This window comes from Phacochoerus africanus, chromosome 7, assembly GCF_016906955.1.
Source record: "Phacochoerus africanus isolate WHEZ1 chromosome 7, ROS_Pafr_v1, whole genome shotgun sequence".
Classification (NCBI taxonomy): domain Eukaryota; kingdom Metazoa; phylum Chordata; class Mammalia; order Artiodactyla; family Suidae; genus Phacochoerus; species Phacochoerus africanus.
In genome coordinates, this window is record NC_062550.1 from 52,004,269 (window position 1) to 52,023,645 (window position 19,377).

The 19,377-nt window shown below is 36.0% G+C and overlaps 1 protein-coding gene across 3 annotated transcripts in view; it reads left to right on the forward strand.

The window, feature by feature from the left end:
- LMNTD1 (lamin tail domain containing 1) overlaps nucleotides 1–19,377 on the forward strand; it is a 542,046-nt gene that overhangs the window by 382,781 nt on the left and 139,888 nt on the right. For 2 of the 3 annotated variants that reach the window (XM_047787354.1, XM_047787355.1), the window contains exons 5-7: nucleotides 5,484–5,602; nucleotides 8,482–8,717; nucleotides 12,134–12,332. In XM_047787354.1, the coding sequence (XP_047643310.1) occupies nucleotides 5,484–5,602; nucleotides 8,482–8,717; nucleotides 12,134–12,332 (554 nt within the window). The remainder of the gene's footprint in view (nucleotides 1–5,483; nucleotides 5,603–8,481; nucleotides 8,718–12,133; nucleotides 12,333–19,377) is intronic. The other variant, XR_007135862.1, reaches the window with a different exon arrangement.

Genomic DNA, 19,377 nt, shown 5'->3' on the forward strand with positions numbered 1-19,377 from the left:
TACGTTTAATGAACTGTATCCCTCATTGCCACCTATTGCCATCATAAATAATGAATAAGGCTAACGGTAGTTTCCACTCATCAAATCTGTTACATGTGTGCCCTAACCAGGGAGGCAGGGTTGAAATCCTGCCTTGCCGTGGTGTGCTTCCACATTGAGCTTGGCCAGACTCCATTCAGTATTATATTTGTGCCTGACGCCATGGGCAGGGCTCATATTCAGATTTCTAATAACTCTCTTTCGTACTCCTTTAATCCACTGCTTCTCACACAGTGTTCCCATGGGACACTAATGTTCCATAAGCTATAGAGAGGGAACATTCAACTGTAATATTGAATAATGATTGCCTTTACCCTGTTTGCAAAGGAAAAAAATTTGATGGATAGCATGTTCTCAATTCAAATATTTCTCCAATATTTTTGTACAAGTCTTTGGCTCCAGACACCACTTTTCTGCTAAAGGTTGCCAATAGATGACAGAAGAAAATGAAATTGCAAATTCATATCAATAGGAAAACTCAAAACCAATGATTTGTTTTTGGCTCAGCAGTTTGTTAGGTGTTTTATTTTGTTTTAAGACATGTGAGCTGGTGGTTGTGAGTTTACATGGGTATACAAATAATGTAAAGTAGATTTCTTTTTTGCTAGTAGAAATATATAAAAGTAGTGTATAAAGTAAAAATCTATTAATTTTTATTTTAAAAATATTTTCCAAGAAATATTTTGTCTTATATCTACTGTTATGGGGCTTCTGCAAATAGGATCATATGTTCTGGGTCTCTGCCTTCTGAACAAGTCTGAGATGTTCTGTCTTAGAATAAGTTATTTTATCCCTCTAAAGAACATAGATAGAAATGATTCATGGGGAGTTCCCGTAGTGGCTCAGTTGAAACAAATCTGACTAGCATCCATGAGGACACAGGTTCAATCCCTGGCCTCGCTCAGTGCATTAAGGATCCAGCATTGCTATGAGCTATGATGTATCCCACAGACTCAGGTCAGATCTGGCATTGCTGTGGCTCTGGCGTAGGCCAGCAGCTACAGCTCTGATTCGACCCCTAGCCTGGGAACCTCCATATGCTGCAGGTGTGGGTAAAGAAAGAAAGAAGGAAAGGGAAGGAGGGAGGGAGGGAGGAAGGGAAGGAAGGAAGGAAAGGAAGGAAGGAAGGAAGGAAGGAAGGAAGGAAGGAAGGAAGGAAAGGAGGAACGGAGGAAAGAGAGAGGAAGAGAGGAGAAAGAAAGAAAGAAAGAAAGAAAGAAAGAAAGAAAGAAAGAAAGAAAGAGAAAGAAAGAGAAAGAAAGAAAGAAAGAAAGAAAAAAGAAAGAAGAAGAAAGAAAGAAAGAGAAAGAAAGAAGAAAGAAAGAAAGAAAGAAAGAAAGAAAGAAAGAAAGAAAGAAGAAGGAAAGAAAGAAAGAAAGAAAGAAAGAAAGAAAGAAAGAAAGAAAGAAAGAAAGAAAGAAAGAAAGAAAGAAAGAAAGAAAGAAAAGAAAGAAAGAAATGATTCATGGTGATTCATGGATAAAGGCTAAGCTTCAATATATATATACCCTGTGTGTGAAGCCACTGTGCAGTTATTTATGAACCATTGCTGAAAATGATATGAATGTCTGATGATTCAAACCATTATTTGACATTTAGTATTACATATGCATATATGAAATCTTAGTGTTGTTTGGCAATAGAATTTTGTGATTGGGAAAAGCATGAAGGTATTGAGCAAACGATCTGAAACTTGAACCTCCCAACAAGTGGTCCTTTATCCTCTATGTGAGCACTTCCACTAGGATCTCAACCTGACCCTGAGGTCAAGGTGAAATAATAGCTTCTGCGTTCAAGGCTGTGTTATTTACAGGTGGATCTGTGTGAAGGAAATGAAGCAATACAGTATATTTTTAGATTAGCAAGATGCTTTACAATAGAAATTGATACTATAATATGGGTATAAATGTGAAACTGAATTCCTACATATACCAAATCTTTGAATCTCAGATAGTGGAACATGTCATGTTTTAAATTTTAATCTTGAACTGCATATTACTAAACTTGGAAATTTCCACCCATGGTCTGAGAGAAGAAAATTCTCTTTAAAATATACAACCTTTATTCACACAGGATATTTTATTTATATTACTGGTTTAATAAAGCCCCTACTGTGTAAATGTTCTCCATATGTGAAGACCAAGTACAAGAATGCATAGTTAATTATTTGTATTTTTCAACTTTTGAAAAATTATGTACATATGTTTTGTCTGTTTTTTTTTAAATACCTGAGTATGGTACTTTGCCACTTCTAATTTTTTTGTTAATTAAGGTAAAAGCTCACAGTATAAAACTCAGTTTTCATCATCCTGTTTTGTCCTATATCTACTCTTAGGGTGCTTCAATTTCTCATGAAAAATTCTGTTTTCCCAATAGGAGATAAGGCCAAAGGGAAACGACAGAATCCAGAGGCTGGGAGAGAGTGATATGAGATCAGAGTAGAGAGAAAAATCAGGACAAAGCTGATTCAAGAGTACGTAAGTGCTTAGGCAGTTACTATGGAAGGGGTTAGGAAGATACTGCAGAGGAATTAGAGGAGATAAACAGTGAGTACAGTGAAGGGGGCTTTGTAACAAATGCATGTGAGACAAATCCTGACTCTGCTGTATATTAGCCATATAACCTTGGAAGAGGTATTCATCTCTCTGAACTTCCACCTGCTCATTTGGGAAAATGGGGAAATTCCATCTTCCAGAACTGTGGTTAGAGAGCCTCATAAACTTACTGTTTCTGCTTCCCCCCTACACTCAGCTCTAGCTTGACTCTCCTTCCTGAATTAGACAGCCACCATGATGATGTTATCACTGTGTAGAGTCTATACATACCCAGATGAGAATTTCAAACATTTATACAAAAAACAACCATAACATATAATGAACCTTCATGTGCCTATTAGCTAACTTTAGCAATTACAAGTCACAACCCATCTTCTTCATCCACAACTCCATCCACTCCCTAACTTCTGTATTATTTTGAAGCAAATCTAGATATCATATCATTTTATCTATAAATATTTCAGTATGTACCTCTGAACATTAAGGAATATTTTTAAAAAATCATAACACCATAGTACACCTTAAATATTTAAGGTATTCCTTAATATCATTAAATATCTAGTGTCTTAAATTTACAATATCTTTTGCATTTTTCACAGTTTGAATTATTATATAAATTACATCCACAAATTACAAAGAGTGTCTTTTAAATCTTTTGATCTATTAGTTAAGGTGCCTTTCTTCTCAATATTTCATGTAAGTGAAAGGATTCATCAGATTCAGGTTGATTTTGTTATTGTCGCTACTGTTATCATTGTGTCAGATAAGTTATATCATCCACGAGAATACACCATGTGGTATTGCTGTTGATGTAATTTTTCCAAACTGATGAACAACTCTGAAAATTTCTGAATGAGCCAATAAACGGTCTTAATGTAAATAATAGTTATTTACTTCCTGGAAAATTTGGTAAAAATTAAAAGTGTACAAAATATATTGCATTGATATGTATTATGGAGCTAGGCTTTAGGCTCTGGTAATTATAAACTATTTTTCATCTACATGAGTGTCTGGCAAGTTATGTGGACATGGGAAAATTCTTTGCCAATTAGGATTATCTGCCACATTGCAGAAAGTCTTGCATTTCTGGATCCTGTCTGCTAAATGCCAGCAGCACCCCACCAAATCTTTACAAATATCATTAATGTCCCCTCAGATTTACAAACTTTCCCCTGTGGTTCACTCCATCTGTGGTTGAAGACCTCTGTCTTAGTTTGAGAAGCAGCGAAAGAGAAAATTGATTTTAATTGTATATACGCTCTAATTTGGGGAAGGGAAATAAGTAAAATGTCCTGTGTGGAAAATAACTATTGAAACATTCACAATTTTAAAGTTTTTTAAATTTTCTCTGTTGGGAGAATTATGTTTCTCCAAACTATGCAGGAAGATTGAATAGGCACTCGGATAAAACAAATGAGGTCATAAGGATAATCATAGTGCTAATAATATTTCTAGTTCAAGTATAGAAATTTTTAACAGCTAGGAGAGCATCTGGACAGGTGAAGTTGGGGAAACTGGAAGACTAGCAAGAAATAATCCATTTTTAATTATTTTCTAAGCATAAGCATAAATGTATAAATATCTTTATGCTATATATACATAATCAGTTTATAATGCTGATAAGGAATTTCACTTTATCTCTAAAATGGAGAAAATATAGTCAAATGTTTACTCTCCTATAGCTTACTTGTCTCATTCTATGATATACTTCTTGTCTTTTTCTTTTATTAAAAGTTATTTTCTTCATTGTCCTTTTTTGTGTGTGTGGGTTTTTTTTGGGGGGGGGTTGTTGTTGTTGTTGTTGTTTTGTTTTGTTTTGTTTTTGCTTTTTAGGGCCATACCCACAGCATATGGAAGTTCCCAGGCTAGGGTTTGAACAGGTGGAGGTACAGCTGCCGTCCTACACCACAGCCACAGCAATGCAGGATCTGAGGCAAGTCTGTGACCTACAGCACAGTTCAGGGCAGAGCCAGATCCTCTACCCACTGAATGAGACCAGGAATCAAACCTGTATCTTCATGGATCCTAGTTGGGTTTGTTACCACTGAGCCACAATGGAACTCCCAATCATATACTTCCATGGGTGGTAATTTTATTCCCATGCCAGTATTATCATGATATATTAAGTGTGGATCTTTTACTCAAGATAGAATCTGAATTAAATGATTTCTTTTAAATCATACTGCTGGTAGAACTAGAGGAAGAATTTAGAACGTCTGTCTTTGATTTCATTATTTCTACTAATAGGTTATTTAGGCCTTAAAAGTGTAAAAGTTTTCTGTTCCTGCTGCCTGTTTCCATGTGCCAAACAAAACAAATAAACAGAACAACAACAAAAAAAATGATTTAACTCCCCAAGTTGTTACTTACTAGCCTTGACCTTCAGAAATCCAAAATAGGATATCAAACATGTTGATGGCAAAGTTTATCTGGTAGGAGATGTACATGACTCTCCTAAAAGCCAGTTATGTTATTTGATGTGTACCAACTGCTAAGCAGGTACGGCATTAACATAATAATTGTTCAGAGACTGGAACACTGTAACTATGGAGACACTGCCTCATAGTGTTCTAACAGGCAGTGTCAGCCAGATGTGAAAGTTGTGATCATAAAGGTAGCTTTGCCGGGTCCCCACCCTGCCTCTTGAGTTGCTTCCAATGAAGGTTACACACTTCCATCTTGATTTGTTTAATATTCATAGCCAATATCAGTGCTAGCTAGCTATGTCATTACTTAACATATTCACATTAGAATCCTGATTTTGGCACGAGCTTGGTAAAGAGATCATGAACTCTGATCATGAACTCATGAGTGAGGTAACTTGAAAAAGGAGAGCTGCCTTGAAGCTCAGCTCTATTTATTGCCTAATGTCATGGTTTGTTTTCCCAGAAAAGAGGCAAGACTTCTCTTCTAGACAAAATGAAAGACACACAAGCCATTCAGGAAGTTTCAGAGGCCTTGAAGAATGAAGTTCATGAGCTGGAAGATAAAATGGAGAATCAAGCACAGTAAGAAAGGCATAAATGACAGGAGAGGAGGGAGGGCCTGAGTTTTAGAGGATAAGGAGGGAGTATTTGACCTCTTTTTTCAAAACAGCTTATGAAATAGTTAGAACTAGAATCAATTCTACAAACTTCCTAAAAGTAATTAATGATAACATATGGCAAGTTTCCCCAACTACTGTTTTATAAGGTTTAGTCCTTGAATAATACAAAAATTCTCTTAGGCAGATCCCCCTCTTATCAGACCTGGTTGAGATTCCAAAGCTCATATCCAACACATTAAGGTAATTGGCAAATGGTTTCTTTAAAACTACTTTACTAATTTGGGGACAGAGAACTGCTAGAGAATTTTGGTTTTGCAAATGTCTGTGAGGAAGTTAAATAAAAACTACAGCTCTTGCTTTTTACTGCTAATATAAATCATTCTATCAACTAAAGCATTAGCATTGGTTTGCCAGTGTTTTCCAAAAAAAAATGATATCAAATACTGAATATACACAATTTAAAGCTAAAGTTACTTTGCACCTAGATGACCTGTGTTTACTGCTCAGTTCAAGTCCATTTTAAAAATATTTGTTCTTAGAGGTCACTGAGAAATAATTGTTGTCAGTATTATCAATGCAGCATTGAAATAACATTGAAATGCTGGTATTGAACTTTTATAACTGCCTCTGGTTTAGTGCTAATCAATTACAGAGGGAGGGAAGGAAATACCAAGTAGAGGCTTGGAAAATTCCACAAGGGAAAAAGAAAGTTAGCTAAGCCCTGGGAAGAAAATCTGAAAAAGCTCTCATTTTCCAAAAGGAGTCTAATAGGTTCTTGAGTACAGAGTTGAGACAATGGGCTGCATCACCACATCTCCTCCTGAAATGGTTCATCTCTTCAAAGGTGTGGGCAACTATTAGAAACTTCTTATTCAACTACAGGAAAAAGAACCCCCTGTGGCCCTGGGCCAGATTTCTTTGTTCACAACATTTGCAAAGGCTTGTTGGGGATCTTTTGTGGAAGTAAAAGCATTTGGAAGTGCTGTTGTTTTACTGTAGGAAAAAAAAAATTCGAGCTTATAAAATGAATATGCTGAAAAGATATAGCCAGTTGTCTGTAATGAAACCCAGATGTAAGGAACTTTGAAAGAGAAAGATCCTTTTCCTGCTTATTCTAGGCAGTGTCAAGGAAAAAATTATGGCATACAGTCCTGCCTCAGTTTAGGCAGAGATGGAATATTCGCAGTTTGACAGTAGACCTCTGTGGTCTCCTTTCCATTACCGTCACAGTCATACTCAAGGGTGTGTCTTCGTGAGCTGGAGTTTTTTTGACAAAGATAAATGGTTGTGAAGTTAGCAGAATGGCTTGTGCTCGAGTTTGCTAGGTACTGGGATAATGCAGTTTTCAAAGCCATTGCCATTTAATTATTTTTTTTAAATTGCCTGAGGTATATGTGCTTCTGAGAGGTACATTTAGAGAAGTCTGATTTTTGAGTATAAAGGTCTCCGGATATAATATTTATGATGAAGGAACTTACAAATTATATAACAAAACAATTGAGAATATCTCTTGGTAAACAAAAATTAAGACCAACATCAGCAAGATGGCAGATTAGGAAGCTTCAGGTGCTTGTTCCCTTTCGGAGACATTTGGAAAATAACAAAAACAAACAAACAGAAGACCAGTTAAAATAATTTTATAGGAACTCCGGGAAAAAAAAGAGATCAAAACAGACAGTGCATAGAGCAAAATACTTAGCTCCTGACTTATGATGGATAGACAGGTGACTCCCAGCAAGGGGATTGCTTGGGCTGGTCAGGTATCTGGTTTTTCACAGAGCTAAAGGGTTAGACCCCAGAACTTTGTTCACAACTCAAGCATTAAACACACACATTCACACACACAGATCGCTTTGAGGTTACCGAGAAGGGCCTCAACAAGACTCAGAAAATGCAGTTGTCATAAATCTTTTCATGAGCGACTTCATCAGAATGTTGTTTCACATGTAAAATAGCCGTACTATAGTTTAGAGACTTGATTTAAGTGATTTTACACTAGTTAAATACTTTTATATTTATAAAAACAAAAGAAAAGAAAACGTTTGTTCATAGCAAGATTTACTTACAAAAATAATATCTGGAAAGTAAGTTTTTCTTTGCTCTCTTCTCTGCTATTCCCTTCAACCTCCACACACGTACTCAAGTTCACACACATACATGTGTACACTATTTATAGTTATTAATTTATACAGTGTATTTGAAAACAAATATTAACTCTAGAATCGATAAATATAGGAAAATAATTAAACAGCTGGAGAAATTAAAGGGAAAAAGTATGGTAAACGATGTATTAAACAAATTATAATCATATTTTTCATGTTAATGGAAGAAAGAACTATAACAAGTGATAAAAGTGGGATGTAAATGGTTTATAGAGTCTCAATTCTGAGTGAAAAAATGCATTTAAAAAAAGCCTGGGGGGAAAAAATATTGAATTGCTATGTTGTATACCTGAAACTAACATGATAGTGTAAAACAATTATACTTCAATTAAAAATATTTTTAATAAAAAATAAAAAGCCTAGAAGGAAAGGGTAAAATTTCTAGCTATTGGAATTGTAGTAATTTTTATTCTTTCTGCTTTTACACTTTCGCACAACCATCTGAAGTAGGAGCTAATTGATTTTTCAGTAGAGAAAAGGAAAAAGGTATGACATGACACTGAAGCATTTTATTTAGATTGTTAAAACTGGAAATATAAAATGTTCTTGTGCTTGTGTTAAATGCATACTATCCTTGAAAAGCAAAACTGGGTAATAATGACAGTTCATATTTTTTGTGTTTGTAATCTATCATTTTGACTTTCTCACTGTCTTTATTTATACAAATCTTTGTACACAGCATAGAAGACACACATGATAATCTCCCAAAGGCATGGCGATCTTTGGTATATTTTGTTCCAATATCGACAGATTCAGATACCACAACACTGCCACGGTCACGGTCATTATCAAATGAAATACTTCTCAGTTGCTATGTATCTAGCCCTAAGGTTAGTGGAGTAACTATATCAACAATTGGACCAAAGCCTCTTAAACCTGCTTTAGTGATCCATTCCCAATCAGAAAACAGCTTGGGTAAGCAAAACATGTACTAATTTTTTAGACTATTTTTAAAGCATAGCGTTCAATAGAGTCTTTATGTCCTAGAAGCTAGAATGATGTTTTGTTGTCTCCAGTAATACTAATTTCTTAATGTCATGTACAGAGTAACTTGACTAGGCTCACCATTGATTCTAGCACTGGAGTCATATTCAGGTCACATAAATATATGTGGCCAAATACATCATCTCAGGAGTTCCTATTGCAGCTCAGGAGTAGTGAACCTGACTAGTATCCATGAGGTTCAGGGTTCAATCCCTGGCCCTGCTCAGTAGGTTATGATCTGGTGTTGCCGTGAGCGATGCTGTAGGTCACAGCATGGCTCGGATCCTACTGTGGCTGTAGCCTGGGAATTTCCATATGCTGCAGGTGCAGCCCTAAAAAGCAAAAAACAAAACAAAACAAAACAAATATATCATCTCTATAGTTAAAATATCTTGAGTTAATCACAGTGGTTCATAGGTTGACTGCTTAGATGCTCTAGAATTGCTAGATAGTTAAAAATTCTAATGTATAGCATTAACTGCCCTTCCTCTGAACTATCCAAGAAAGATTAAACAATGTCTTGCGTATATTGTGCCGTTAGGAGTCTGTGGGTTAAGTAAGGAAAGACGAATAAAAGAAAGAAGAAATATAAAGTGGGTAATAAAATGGTAGAGAAAAAAAGGGAAAAACACTGAAGAATTTGGAGGAGAGAAAAATGAATATAGCAAAGTTTTGACAGTTGCCAAGAATGCACTTAGCAGTGCTCACACTATAGAATGTGAACATTTAGGGAACTTTGAAGGGCATGTTATCATGGTTTGCTGAAAATTCCACTGTCCTTGGAAACCGAGAAGTTAGGTTCAAACCAACTTTCTAGTCCCTACAAAGTGAGACAGTAGTAAGGTGTTTAATATCTCTGAGTCCCATTTTCTACAACTACAAAATGGGAATTAAAAATATCAACTCCACAGAGCTATCCTAAGGATTAAATAAGATATTCACGAAAATCACCTAGCATATAGTAGGCATGCTCAATAAAATTAGTTGTAAATCTGGGGAGTTCCCATCGTGGCTCAGTGGTTAACAAACCCAACTAGTATCCTTGAGGAGGTGGGTTTGACCCCTGGCCTCCCTCAGTGGGTTAAGGATCCAGTGTTGCCATGAGCTGTGGTATAGGTCACAGATGCGGCTTGGATCCTGTGTTGTTGTGGCTGTGGTGTAGGCCACCAGCTACAGCTCCGATTGGATCCCTAGCCTGGGAACCTCTATATGCCTCAGGTACGGCTCTAAAAAGACAAAAACAAAAAACAAACAAACAAAAATAACCTGACGTATCTATAAGTACCCTCTCATAGAAGAGGCTACATGTGGGGTCTGTATTTCCAGTCAACTAACAAATTTCAAAATTGTTAGCACAAATACATCCATGACTACCCGATGTCTTAATTTTCCTCTATCATTCTGCGGACATTTACAGCCTGGCTGCATCTTTTCTATATTTCATTTTGTTTCTGATATTTTCCTAAGCCTTTTTGCACAGTGTTTTATAGAATTTTGACCTATTGCTATTATTGTCATATTCCCTATGCTTCATTGTTTGGCTAAGATAAGTTTTTCAAAGAAGCCTCCTAAGTTCACCCTGACCTTTAGCAATGACCAAAAATCTATATGCTTAAAAGTTAAAAACAAATTTTATACGTAGGAGGGTAATATTTGTCATCTTTTGGCACTGTATCATCATGTCACATATTCTATAGTTGGGTTAAACTGTGAAAGTGCCTAGTATTGGAAGAAAAAAAGCAAATATGGTGGCTTCCCTTGCAAGATGAGAGTTGTGCTGGAATAAAATCTTCCCCTTCAGTTACTATAGATTCTCACTCTGGAGATGGACGTCTAGGTCTGCTGAGACTTGTAGCATTTGGTTCATTTCCATCTGTTCCTCTAGATGAAATAACAAGTGGAACTGTTGATCAAATCAAGATGTCTCCTTTTAAAATACAAAGATTTTCATCCCTCAGGATGAGCTATTAAAAAGGATGCTATATATTTTCTTTCCCCAAAGGAATTTAAGGATTAAGCAAATACTCACTTGAATTGGAATAAGTTAATTTAATTCCAAACATTTCTTTTAAATAAAACACTGAGGAATCTTCTTTAGGAACTGTTTATTTTTTTCCACCTTTCACCTTGCTTTGGCTTTGTTAAAGATTCAAGAAGATAAAGCACACTCTGGATTGTCTTAATCCTGAGATGATTTTTGGACCCAGGATCACATTAACCAAAACCCCTGTGCTATAATAATAGCTATCATTTGTTCAATACCTGCTAAATGCCAGATATTGTGCTAGACATTTACCTCCATTATCTTTAATCCTCACATTGCCTTACATAAGGTTGTGTTATCCTTATTTTATGTTCAGGGAAACTGAAAATAGGAAAGTTTAAATCAGTTGGCTTAGTAAATGAAAGAGCTGGGATACAATTGCAGGTCCGCCTAAATCCAAGACACATCGCTTTATCTCCTTCATCATGATGCCTCTCTGCCCTGTTACTCTTTCTTTGCGGACACGTCATTAGATTTATCCAACACGATTCTTTCTATGAGAAATCATGAGACCTACCTTTTGTGTTTGTATCTTAGTAGTGAGAATTTTAAAAAGTAAATTTCCAAGGAGATACTAGAATCTGATTAAGATTAAGAATCTGATTAATAATACTTTATTTTTATTTTTATTTTTGGCCGCCCTGGGTCAGGAGTAAGATCCGAGCTACAGTCATGACCTAAGCTGCAGCTGCAGCAGTGCTGGATCCTTAACCCACTTTGCCAGGCCAGTGGTCAAACCCGTGACCCAGTGCTCCCAAGACACCTCTGATCCCATTGCTCCACAGCAGGAACTCCTACTTTATCTTTCTAGTAAGATTCTAATTGATTAGAGGAAATTTACATCTTTACCTGGCAAAATGCAAACCATTTGAGATTTTATGAGTAATAATTTGGAGAAAAAAGCTAATATAAAATAGAATAAAGTTGTGTTTATATATTACATATTCAAATTTGTGAGATTCAAATGTTCTGCCTACTCAAAAACTTATGATGCTTCTAGTACAACTTAATCAGTTAAATTGTAATTATTACTGATGATCTGATGATATAATTGATAGTTTAAGATAACTAAAATAATCTCTAGAATTGAGTGTCACTAAAAGTAAACACTGGTTACTTTATAGGTATTGATTTAAAGCTTTTAATTATCCTCATTGAGTTTGTGACAGTAATACAAAAGAATATCATTTGTAGAAGCAAAGAGTAAAGATAGCAGCTTTGGGTTCTTTTAATATCTTTTATTTACTTCTCTCTCTCTCCCTCTCTCTCTCTCTGTTGTTTGCTTCTTTGATTTCTTTGACAGGAGGCAACACCTTCAAAATTCCAAAGAAACAGACTCTGTCAGTCCCTACTCCTGAGCCAGCTGTGATTGGAGAAGGGGAGGATTATTTCCTGTCTTTGTTTGGTGATTCAAGGAAACTCAACGAACATTCATTACACACCGAGAAAGTTTGGAAGCACTTTTCTATGATTCTTGAAGAAGTAGGCCAATCTAGATCCAGGTACATATTCTATTTGAACTGTTCAATATCTTCTGCTGGGATAAGAATAATAAATTAGTAGGAAAGAAAGTTCCAATCTGTTGTCAGAGCCATGATCTCACCTAAAATCTTAAGCAGTTTTTAAAATATAACTGTTTCATGTTCTGGTCAGTTAAAAAGAATCAATATAACTTCCTAGGGAACCAAACAAGGAATGTTAATTCTTCAAAGATGCCAGAGAAAACAAAACTATGTAATCCTTACCAATAAAGATAATTCAATTATTCAAGAAACTTTTTTATTATTGGCAAATCATTCAGATGGATTTAGAATCTTTTTTTTTTTTTTCATCCATCCTGAGTTCAAGAGAGAAGGAGAGGAGTTCCCATTGTGGCTCAGTGATTAATGAACCTGACTAGTATGCATGAGGATGCAGGTTCGATCCATGGCCTTGCTCAGTGGGTTAAGGTTCTGGCGTTGCTGTGAGCTGTGGTATAGGTCACAGATGCTGTTCAGATCCCACATTGCTGTGGCCATAGTGTAAGCCAGCAACTACAGCTCCCATTCAACCCGTAGCCTGGTAACCTTCATATGCCACAGGTAAGGCCCTAAAAAGACAAAAGACAAAAAAGAGCATTAGCCTATAGTTTTCTTTTCCAGTAATGTCTTTATCTGCTTTGTTATCAGGGTAATGCTCACATCATAGAATGAGTTGGGATATATTCTGTCCTCTTTCACTTTCTAGAAGTGTTTGTGCAGAAGTAATATCATTTTTTCCTTAAATGTTTTATGGAATTCATCAGTGAAGCCATCTGGGCCTGGAGTTATTTTGAGAAGGTTTTTACCTACAAATTTTTTTCTTTTAAAGTAGACATTAGCATAACCTGTTATCTATTTCTTCTTGAGTGAACTTGTATAGTTTGTGTATGTCACGGAATTTGTTCATTTTATCTGAGTTGTAAGATTTATTGTCATGAAGTTGTACCTAATATTCCCTTATTATCTTTTTAGTATCTATGGAGTCTCTAGTGATATCACATTTCTTATTGTTGATAATGGTTATATGTATCCTCTCCTTTTTCCTGGTAAATCTTGCCCATGTGTTATCAACTTTGTAAGCTTCTCAAAAAAACAGTGTTTCATTTAATTGATTTTTCTCTAATTTTTTGGCTTTGTTTTCTATTCATTAATTTCCATTATAATCTGTATTACCTTTCTTGTGCCTAGTTTAGTTTTCGTTTGCTTTTCTTTTTCTGGTTTCTCAAGACGGAAGGTGAGAATTGATTTGAAAACTTTTCTAGTATAAGAATTTAGAACAATAAAATTTCTCATAACTACAGTTTTTAGTGGCACTCCACAAATTTTGATATGTTATATTTTCACTTTCATTCAGTTCAAAGTACTTTTTTATTAAAGTATAAGTGGTTCACAATATTGTAGTTTATTAAAGTATAGGTGGTTCACAATATTGTGTTAGTTTCATGTGTACACCATAGTGATTCAGTTATATTTTTCTGATTATATTCATTTTAAGTTATTACAAGATATTGAATATAATTCCTTGTGCTATACAGGAAATCCATGTTGCCTATCAATCTCCTAAATTGTCCATTCTCCCACCCCTCTCCCCCTTGATAACCATAAGTTTGTTTTCTATGTCTGTGAATCTGTTTCTATTTTGTATATAGATTCATTTGTGCTATTTTTCAGGTTCCACATGTAAGTAATATCATATATTTGCCTTTCTCTGTCCTACTTCAGTAAATGTAATGATCTTTAGGTCTATCCATGTTGCTGCAAATGGCAATATTTCATTCTTTTTTATGGCCGAGTAATATTTTATTGTATACATATGTATGTGGTATATATATAAATGCCACATCTACTTTTTTTTTTCTTTTTATAGCCTTACCTGCAGCATATGGAAGTTTCCAGGCTAGGGGTCAAATCGGAGCTGAAGCTGCCAGCCTATACCACAGCCACAGAAATGCCAGATCCAAGCCCAGTCTGTGAGTTATGCCACAACTCGCAGCAATACTGAATCCTTAACCCACTGAGCAAGGCCAGGGATCAGACCCACATCCTGGTGGATACTAGTTGGGTTCTTAACCCACTGAGCCACAATGGAATTACCTATGCCACATCTTCTTAAGTCGATCATTTACTAATGGGAACTTGGGTTGTTTCCATGTCTTGGCTATTATAAATAGTACTGCTATGAACACTAGAGTGCCTGTATCATTTCAAATTCGAGTTTTCAGGTTTTTTTCTGGATATATATCCATATGCTCAGGAGTGGGATTGCTGGATCACGTGGTAGCTCTATTTTTAGTTTTTTACAGAACCTCCATACTGTTTTCCATAGTGGTTGCACAAATTTGCATCCCTGTTAACAGTATATTAGGGTTCCTTTTTCTCTGCACCCTCTCCATCATTTATTATTTACAGGCTTTTCAGTGATAGCTAACCTGAGGTGATACCTCATTGTGGTTTTGATTTGCTTTTCTCTAATAATTAACAATGTTGAACACCTTTTCATGTGCCTGTTTCCCATCTGTGTATTTTCTTTGGAAAAATATCAATTTAGGTTTTCTGCTGATTTTTGGACTTTTTTTTATGTATATTGAGTTGTATGAGCTGTTTGTACATTTTGGATATTAACACCTTGTCAGTCAGATGGTTTGCAAGAGTTTTTTCCCATTCCGTAGATTGTCTTTTCATTCTTCTGTTGATGGTTTCCTTTGTTGCACAAACCTTTTAAGTTTGATTAGGTCCCATTTGTTTATTTTTGCTTTTATTTATTTTGCCTTGGGAGACTGATCTAAGAAAATACTGCTGTAGGTTGTCAAAGAATGTTTTTCCTATGTTTTCTTATAGGAGTTTTATATTGTCATGTCTTACATTTAAATCTTTAAGCAATTTTGAGTTTACTTTTGTGTTTGATGTGAAGAAATGTTCTAATTTCATTGATTTACATTCAATTTTAGCTGCCCAGCTTTCCCAACAGCATTTGTTGAAGAGACTGTCTTTTCTCCATTGTATATCCTTCCCTCTTTTTTCATGTATTAATTGACCACAGGTGATTGGGTTTATTTCTAGGCTCTCTATCCTGTCACATTCATCTATACATCTATTTTTGAGCCAGTACCATATTGTTTTGATGACTGTAGTTTTGTAGTATAGTCTGAAGTCAGGGACCCTGATTCCTCCAGCTCTGTTTTTCTTCCTCAAGATTGCTTTGGCTATTCAGGGTCTTTTGTGTCTCCAGACATATTTTAAATTTTTTGTTCTAGTTCTGTGAAAAAATGTCATGGGTATTTTGATACTGATTGCATTAAATTTGTAGATTACTTTTGGGTAGTATGGCCATTTTAACAATATTAATTCTTTGAATCTAAGAGCAGGAGCTATCTTTCCATTTATTTAAATTATATTTGGTTTTTTTAATCAATGTGTTATGGTTTTCAATGTATGTATATTTCACCTCCTTCATTAAGTATATTCCTAAGAACTTTACTCTTTTTGATGTGATTTTAACAGGATTTTTAAAACTTTCTTTCTGATATTTCATTATTAGTATAAAAATATAATAAATTTCTGTATATTAATCTTATATCCTGCTACCTTGCTGAATTCATTTATTAATTTTGAATAGTTTTTGTGTGGAAACTTTAGCATTCTCCATATACAGTATCATGTCATCTGCAAATAGAGACAGTTTTATCTCTTTCCTTCCAATTTTGATGACTTTTATCTCTTTTTCTTGTCTGATTGTTGTGGCTGAGAATTCTAATACTGTGTTGAATAGAAGAGATTAGAGTGGGAATTTAGTGGAAAGGCTTTCAGGCTTTCACCATTGTGTGTTATTTTGGCTATGGGTTTGTCTGTTTTTTCTTCTTTTGTTTCAACAATCATTGCTTGAGGATTTTCTTTAGCAGTATGCTTGGGTTTTTTCCTTTTTGGTTTTTATGTGTCTGTTGTAGATTTTTGATTTGTGGTTGTGATGTGGTTCATATGTACTGACCAATGATTATATCTACTTGTTATATCTAAACTGGTAGTTCAAACACATTCTAAAAGATCTACATTTTTACTCCCCTTCATCTTCATGCTTATGCCTTACTGTTCATTGTAGTTATAATCATTTTTTCCTTTGTCTTTCTTTTTTTTTTTTTAAGGGCTGCACCTGTTCCATATGGAAGTTCCCAGGCTAAGGGTTGAATCAAAGCTGCAGCTGCAGGATCTGAGCCATGTCTGCAACCTAAACCATGGCTCACAGCAACACCAAATACTTACTCCACAGAGTGGGGCCAGGAATCAAACATACATCCTCATAGATATTAGTTGGGTTTGTTACTTCTGAGCCACAATGGGAATTCCTCAATTGTTTTTTAATCTGCATAATGGCTTATTTACATGATCTTTAATTCTTTTGTATATTTGCTTTTCCTATTGTGATTTTCCCCTTTTCTATAGATTCTTACTTCTTTTCTATCTGGAGACCCTCCAATATTTCTTTTAAGGTAGATTTAGTACTGCTGAATTCTTTTAGTTTTCGCTTGTCTGGAAATTCTTTATCTCTCCATCTATTCCAAATGATAATTTTGCCAGGTGGAATATCCTAGATTGCAAGTTTTTCCCTTTTAGGACATTGAATATATGATGCCAATCCCTTCTAGCCTGCAAAGTTTCTGCAAGGAGATCAACTGATATTCTTAAGGGGTTGCCTTGCAACTGACTCTTTGTGTCTCTATGGCTGCCTTTATAATTCTCTATCTTGAATTTTGCCATTTTTATTATGATTGATTATGATATATCATAATTAAATATATCTTTGTGTGAATCTGTTTGGGTTCATCTTTGGGACCCCCCTATGCTTCCTGTACCTGGGTATATGGTCTTTTTATATATTTGGGAAATACTCAGCCATAATTTCTTCAAATACATTTTCAATCCCTTTTTCTTTCTCTCTCTCCCCTTTCTAGAACCTTTATTATGCACAGGTTTGCACATTTTATATTACCCTGTTGATCTCATATGCTGCTTTAATTTTTTTGTCTGTCTGATGTTCTGATTGAGTGATTTGATTATTCTGTTTTCCATATCACTTATCATTATTCATTAGTTAGCTATTCATTGCTTCTTGATTGACATTTATCTCTGCCATTGAATTGTCTGTTTTTTTTTCTTTTTAGGGCTATACCCATAGCATATGGAAGTTCCCAGGCTAGGGGTCAAATTGGAGCCTCAGCTGCCAACCTATGCCACAGCCACAGCAACGCAGGATCTGAGCCATGTCTGTGACCACCACAGCTCACATTGACACCAGATACTTAACCCACTGAGCAAGGCCAGGGATTGAACCTGCATCCTCGTGGACACTAATCAGATTTGTTACCACTGAGCTACAACAGGAACTCCTGAATTGTCTAGTTTTAATTGGTTCATTTTTGACGTTTTTAGTTGCTTGTTATTGTGATCTGCATTTCTATCAATAATCTTTCTTAATTCAGTTAGCATTTTTATTATCACCTTTTTCTGAACTCAGAATCTGATAGACTGGTGAGCTCTGTTTCATTATTTATTCTTTCAGGGATTTCTCTTATTTATTATTTTGTCTTTTTAGGGCCGCACCCATGGCATATGATGTTTCTCAGACTAGGGGTCGAAACAAAGCTGTAGCCACTGGCCTGTGCCACAACCACAGCAATGTGGGATCCAAGCTGCATCTGCAACCTGCATCACAGCTCTTCGCAATGTCAAATCCTTAACCTACTGAGGGAGGCCAGGGATCAAACCTGCGTCCTCATAGATGCTAGTCAAATTCATTTCCATTGAGCTACAACAGGAACTCCCACTTTTGTTTTTTAATTGGGAGTAGTTCCTCTGCTTTTTCATTTTACTTTCTGTCTTTATGAATTTAGGAGAAACTATTATCTCCTGCATTCTTAAAGGGGTGTTTTTATATGGAAATATCCCTTTGTAAACCATGTGTGTTCAGTGTTTTTGGTAGGAGGATTGGCTTTGGTATAGAGGCCTGCCATGTCTTTCCTGAAGATATGTGGCCATTATCCCCTTGAATGGATGTGGTTGGTGTCTGGTGTTGTAGTATCTACAGCCTGTGCACATTGTAAGGCAGAGTTTTCTCTCTGCTCCATGGCTGTCACTGCCCTGCAAGGGCAGGGTCTGCTCCCCACTTATTGGAGTAGAAGCCCTGAGGGTCAGGTCCTTGCCATTGAGTGCATGGCTTGCTCCAAAGGAGGTGATTTCTGAAGCAAATGAGGCCTATGCAGTCACAGAGGACTCATGTACCACCTTTGTAGATGTTCATGGTTCTGCTCAGAAGCAGCCCAAATCATATACATTTCATTGTTATGTTCCTCCCAGATCTAGTGCAAAGCTGTACTGTGGAGTAAGCTGGGACTGGGGATTGAGGGTGCTGTGGTTACAGAAATAGAGATGGCTGAGCTACTGCCTGAGATCTGTGCTGCCCCCTGAGATTGTGCTGCCACCTGAGATCTTGGCTGCCTCTGTGGCAGTCTTCTAGGACCTACCTTCCCCAGATCTAGCACTAAGCTGCAGAGTGGAGTGGGTAGAGTCAGGGTGCTCTCACTGGGAGAACTGCTCCTTATTCCTGAGCATGCTGACAATAACTGTCACTGCCCTACCCAGACCACACCTCAGGCCCTCCACAGTGTCTCTGCATAGCTAGATTGAGTCCTCTCCCAGGACCTTTCTGCCCAAAGTTCAGCATTTAGCCATGGCATTAAAATACTTCCTATTTCCCATTTTCATTTCTTCTTGGATCCTTGAGTACTAAGAAGTGTATTATTTAGTTCCTAAATATTTTACAGATTTTCCATTTTGAATGATTTTCCAGATATCTTTTGTTACTGATTTCTAACTCAGTTTCATAGTAGTCAGAGAACAAAATTTGTGTAACTTGAGTCCTTTTAAATATATTGAGATTTGTTTTATAGCCAGGACATTGTCTGTTTTGGCAAATGTTTTGGGTTCACTTACAAAGAATATATATTCTGCTGTTGTTGAGTGAAGTGTTTCATAA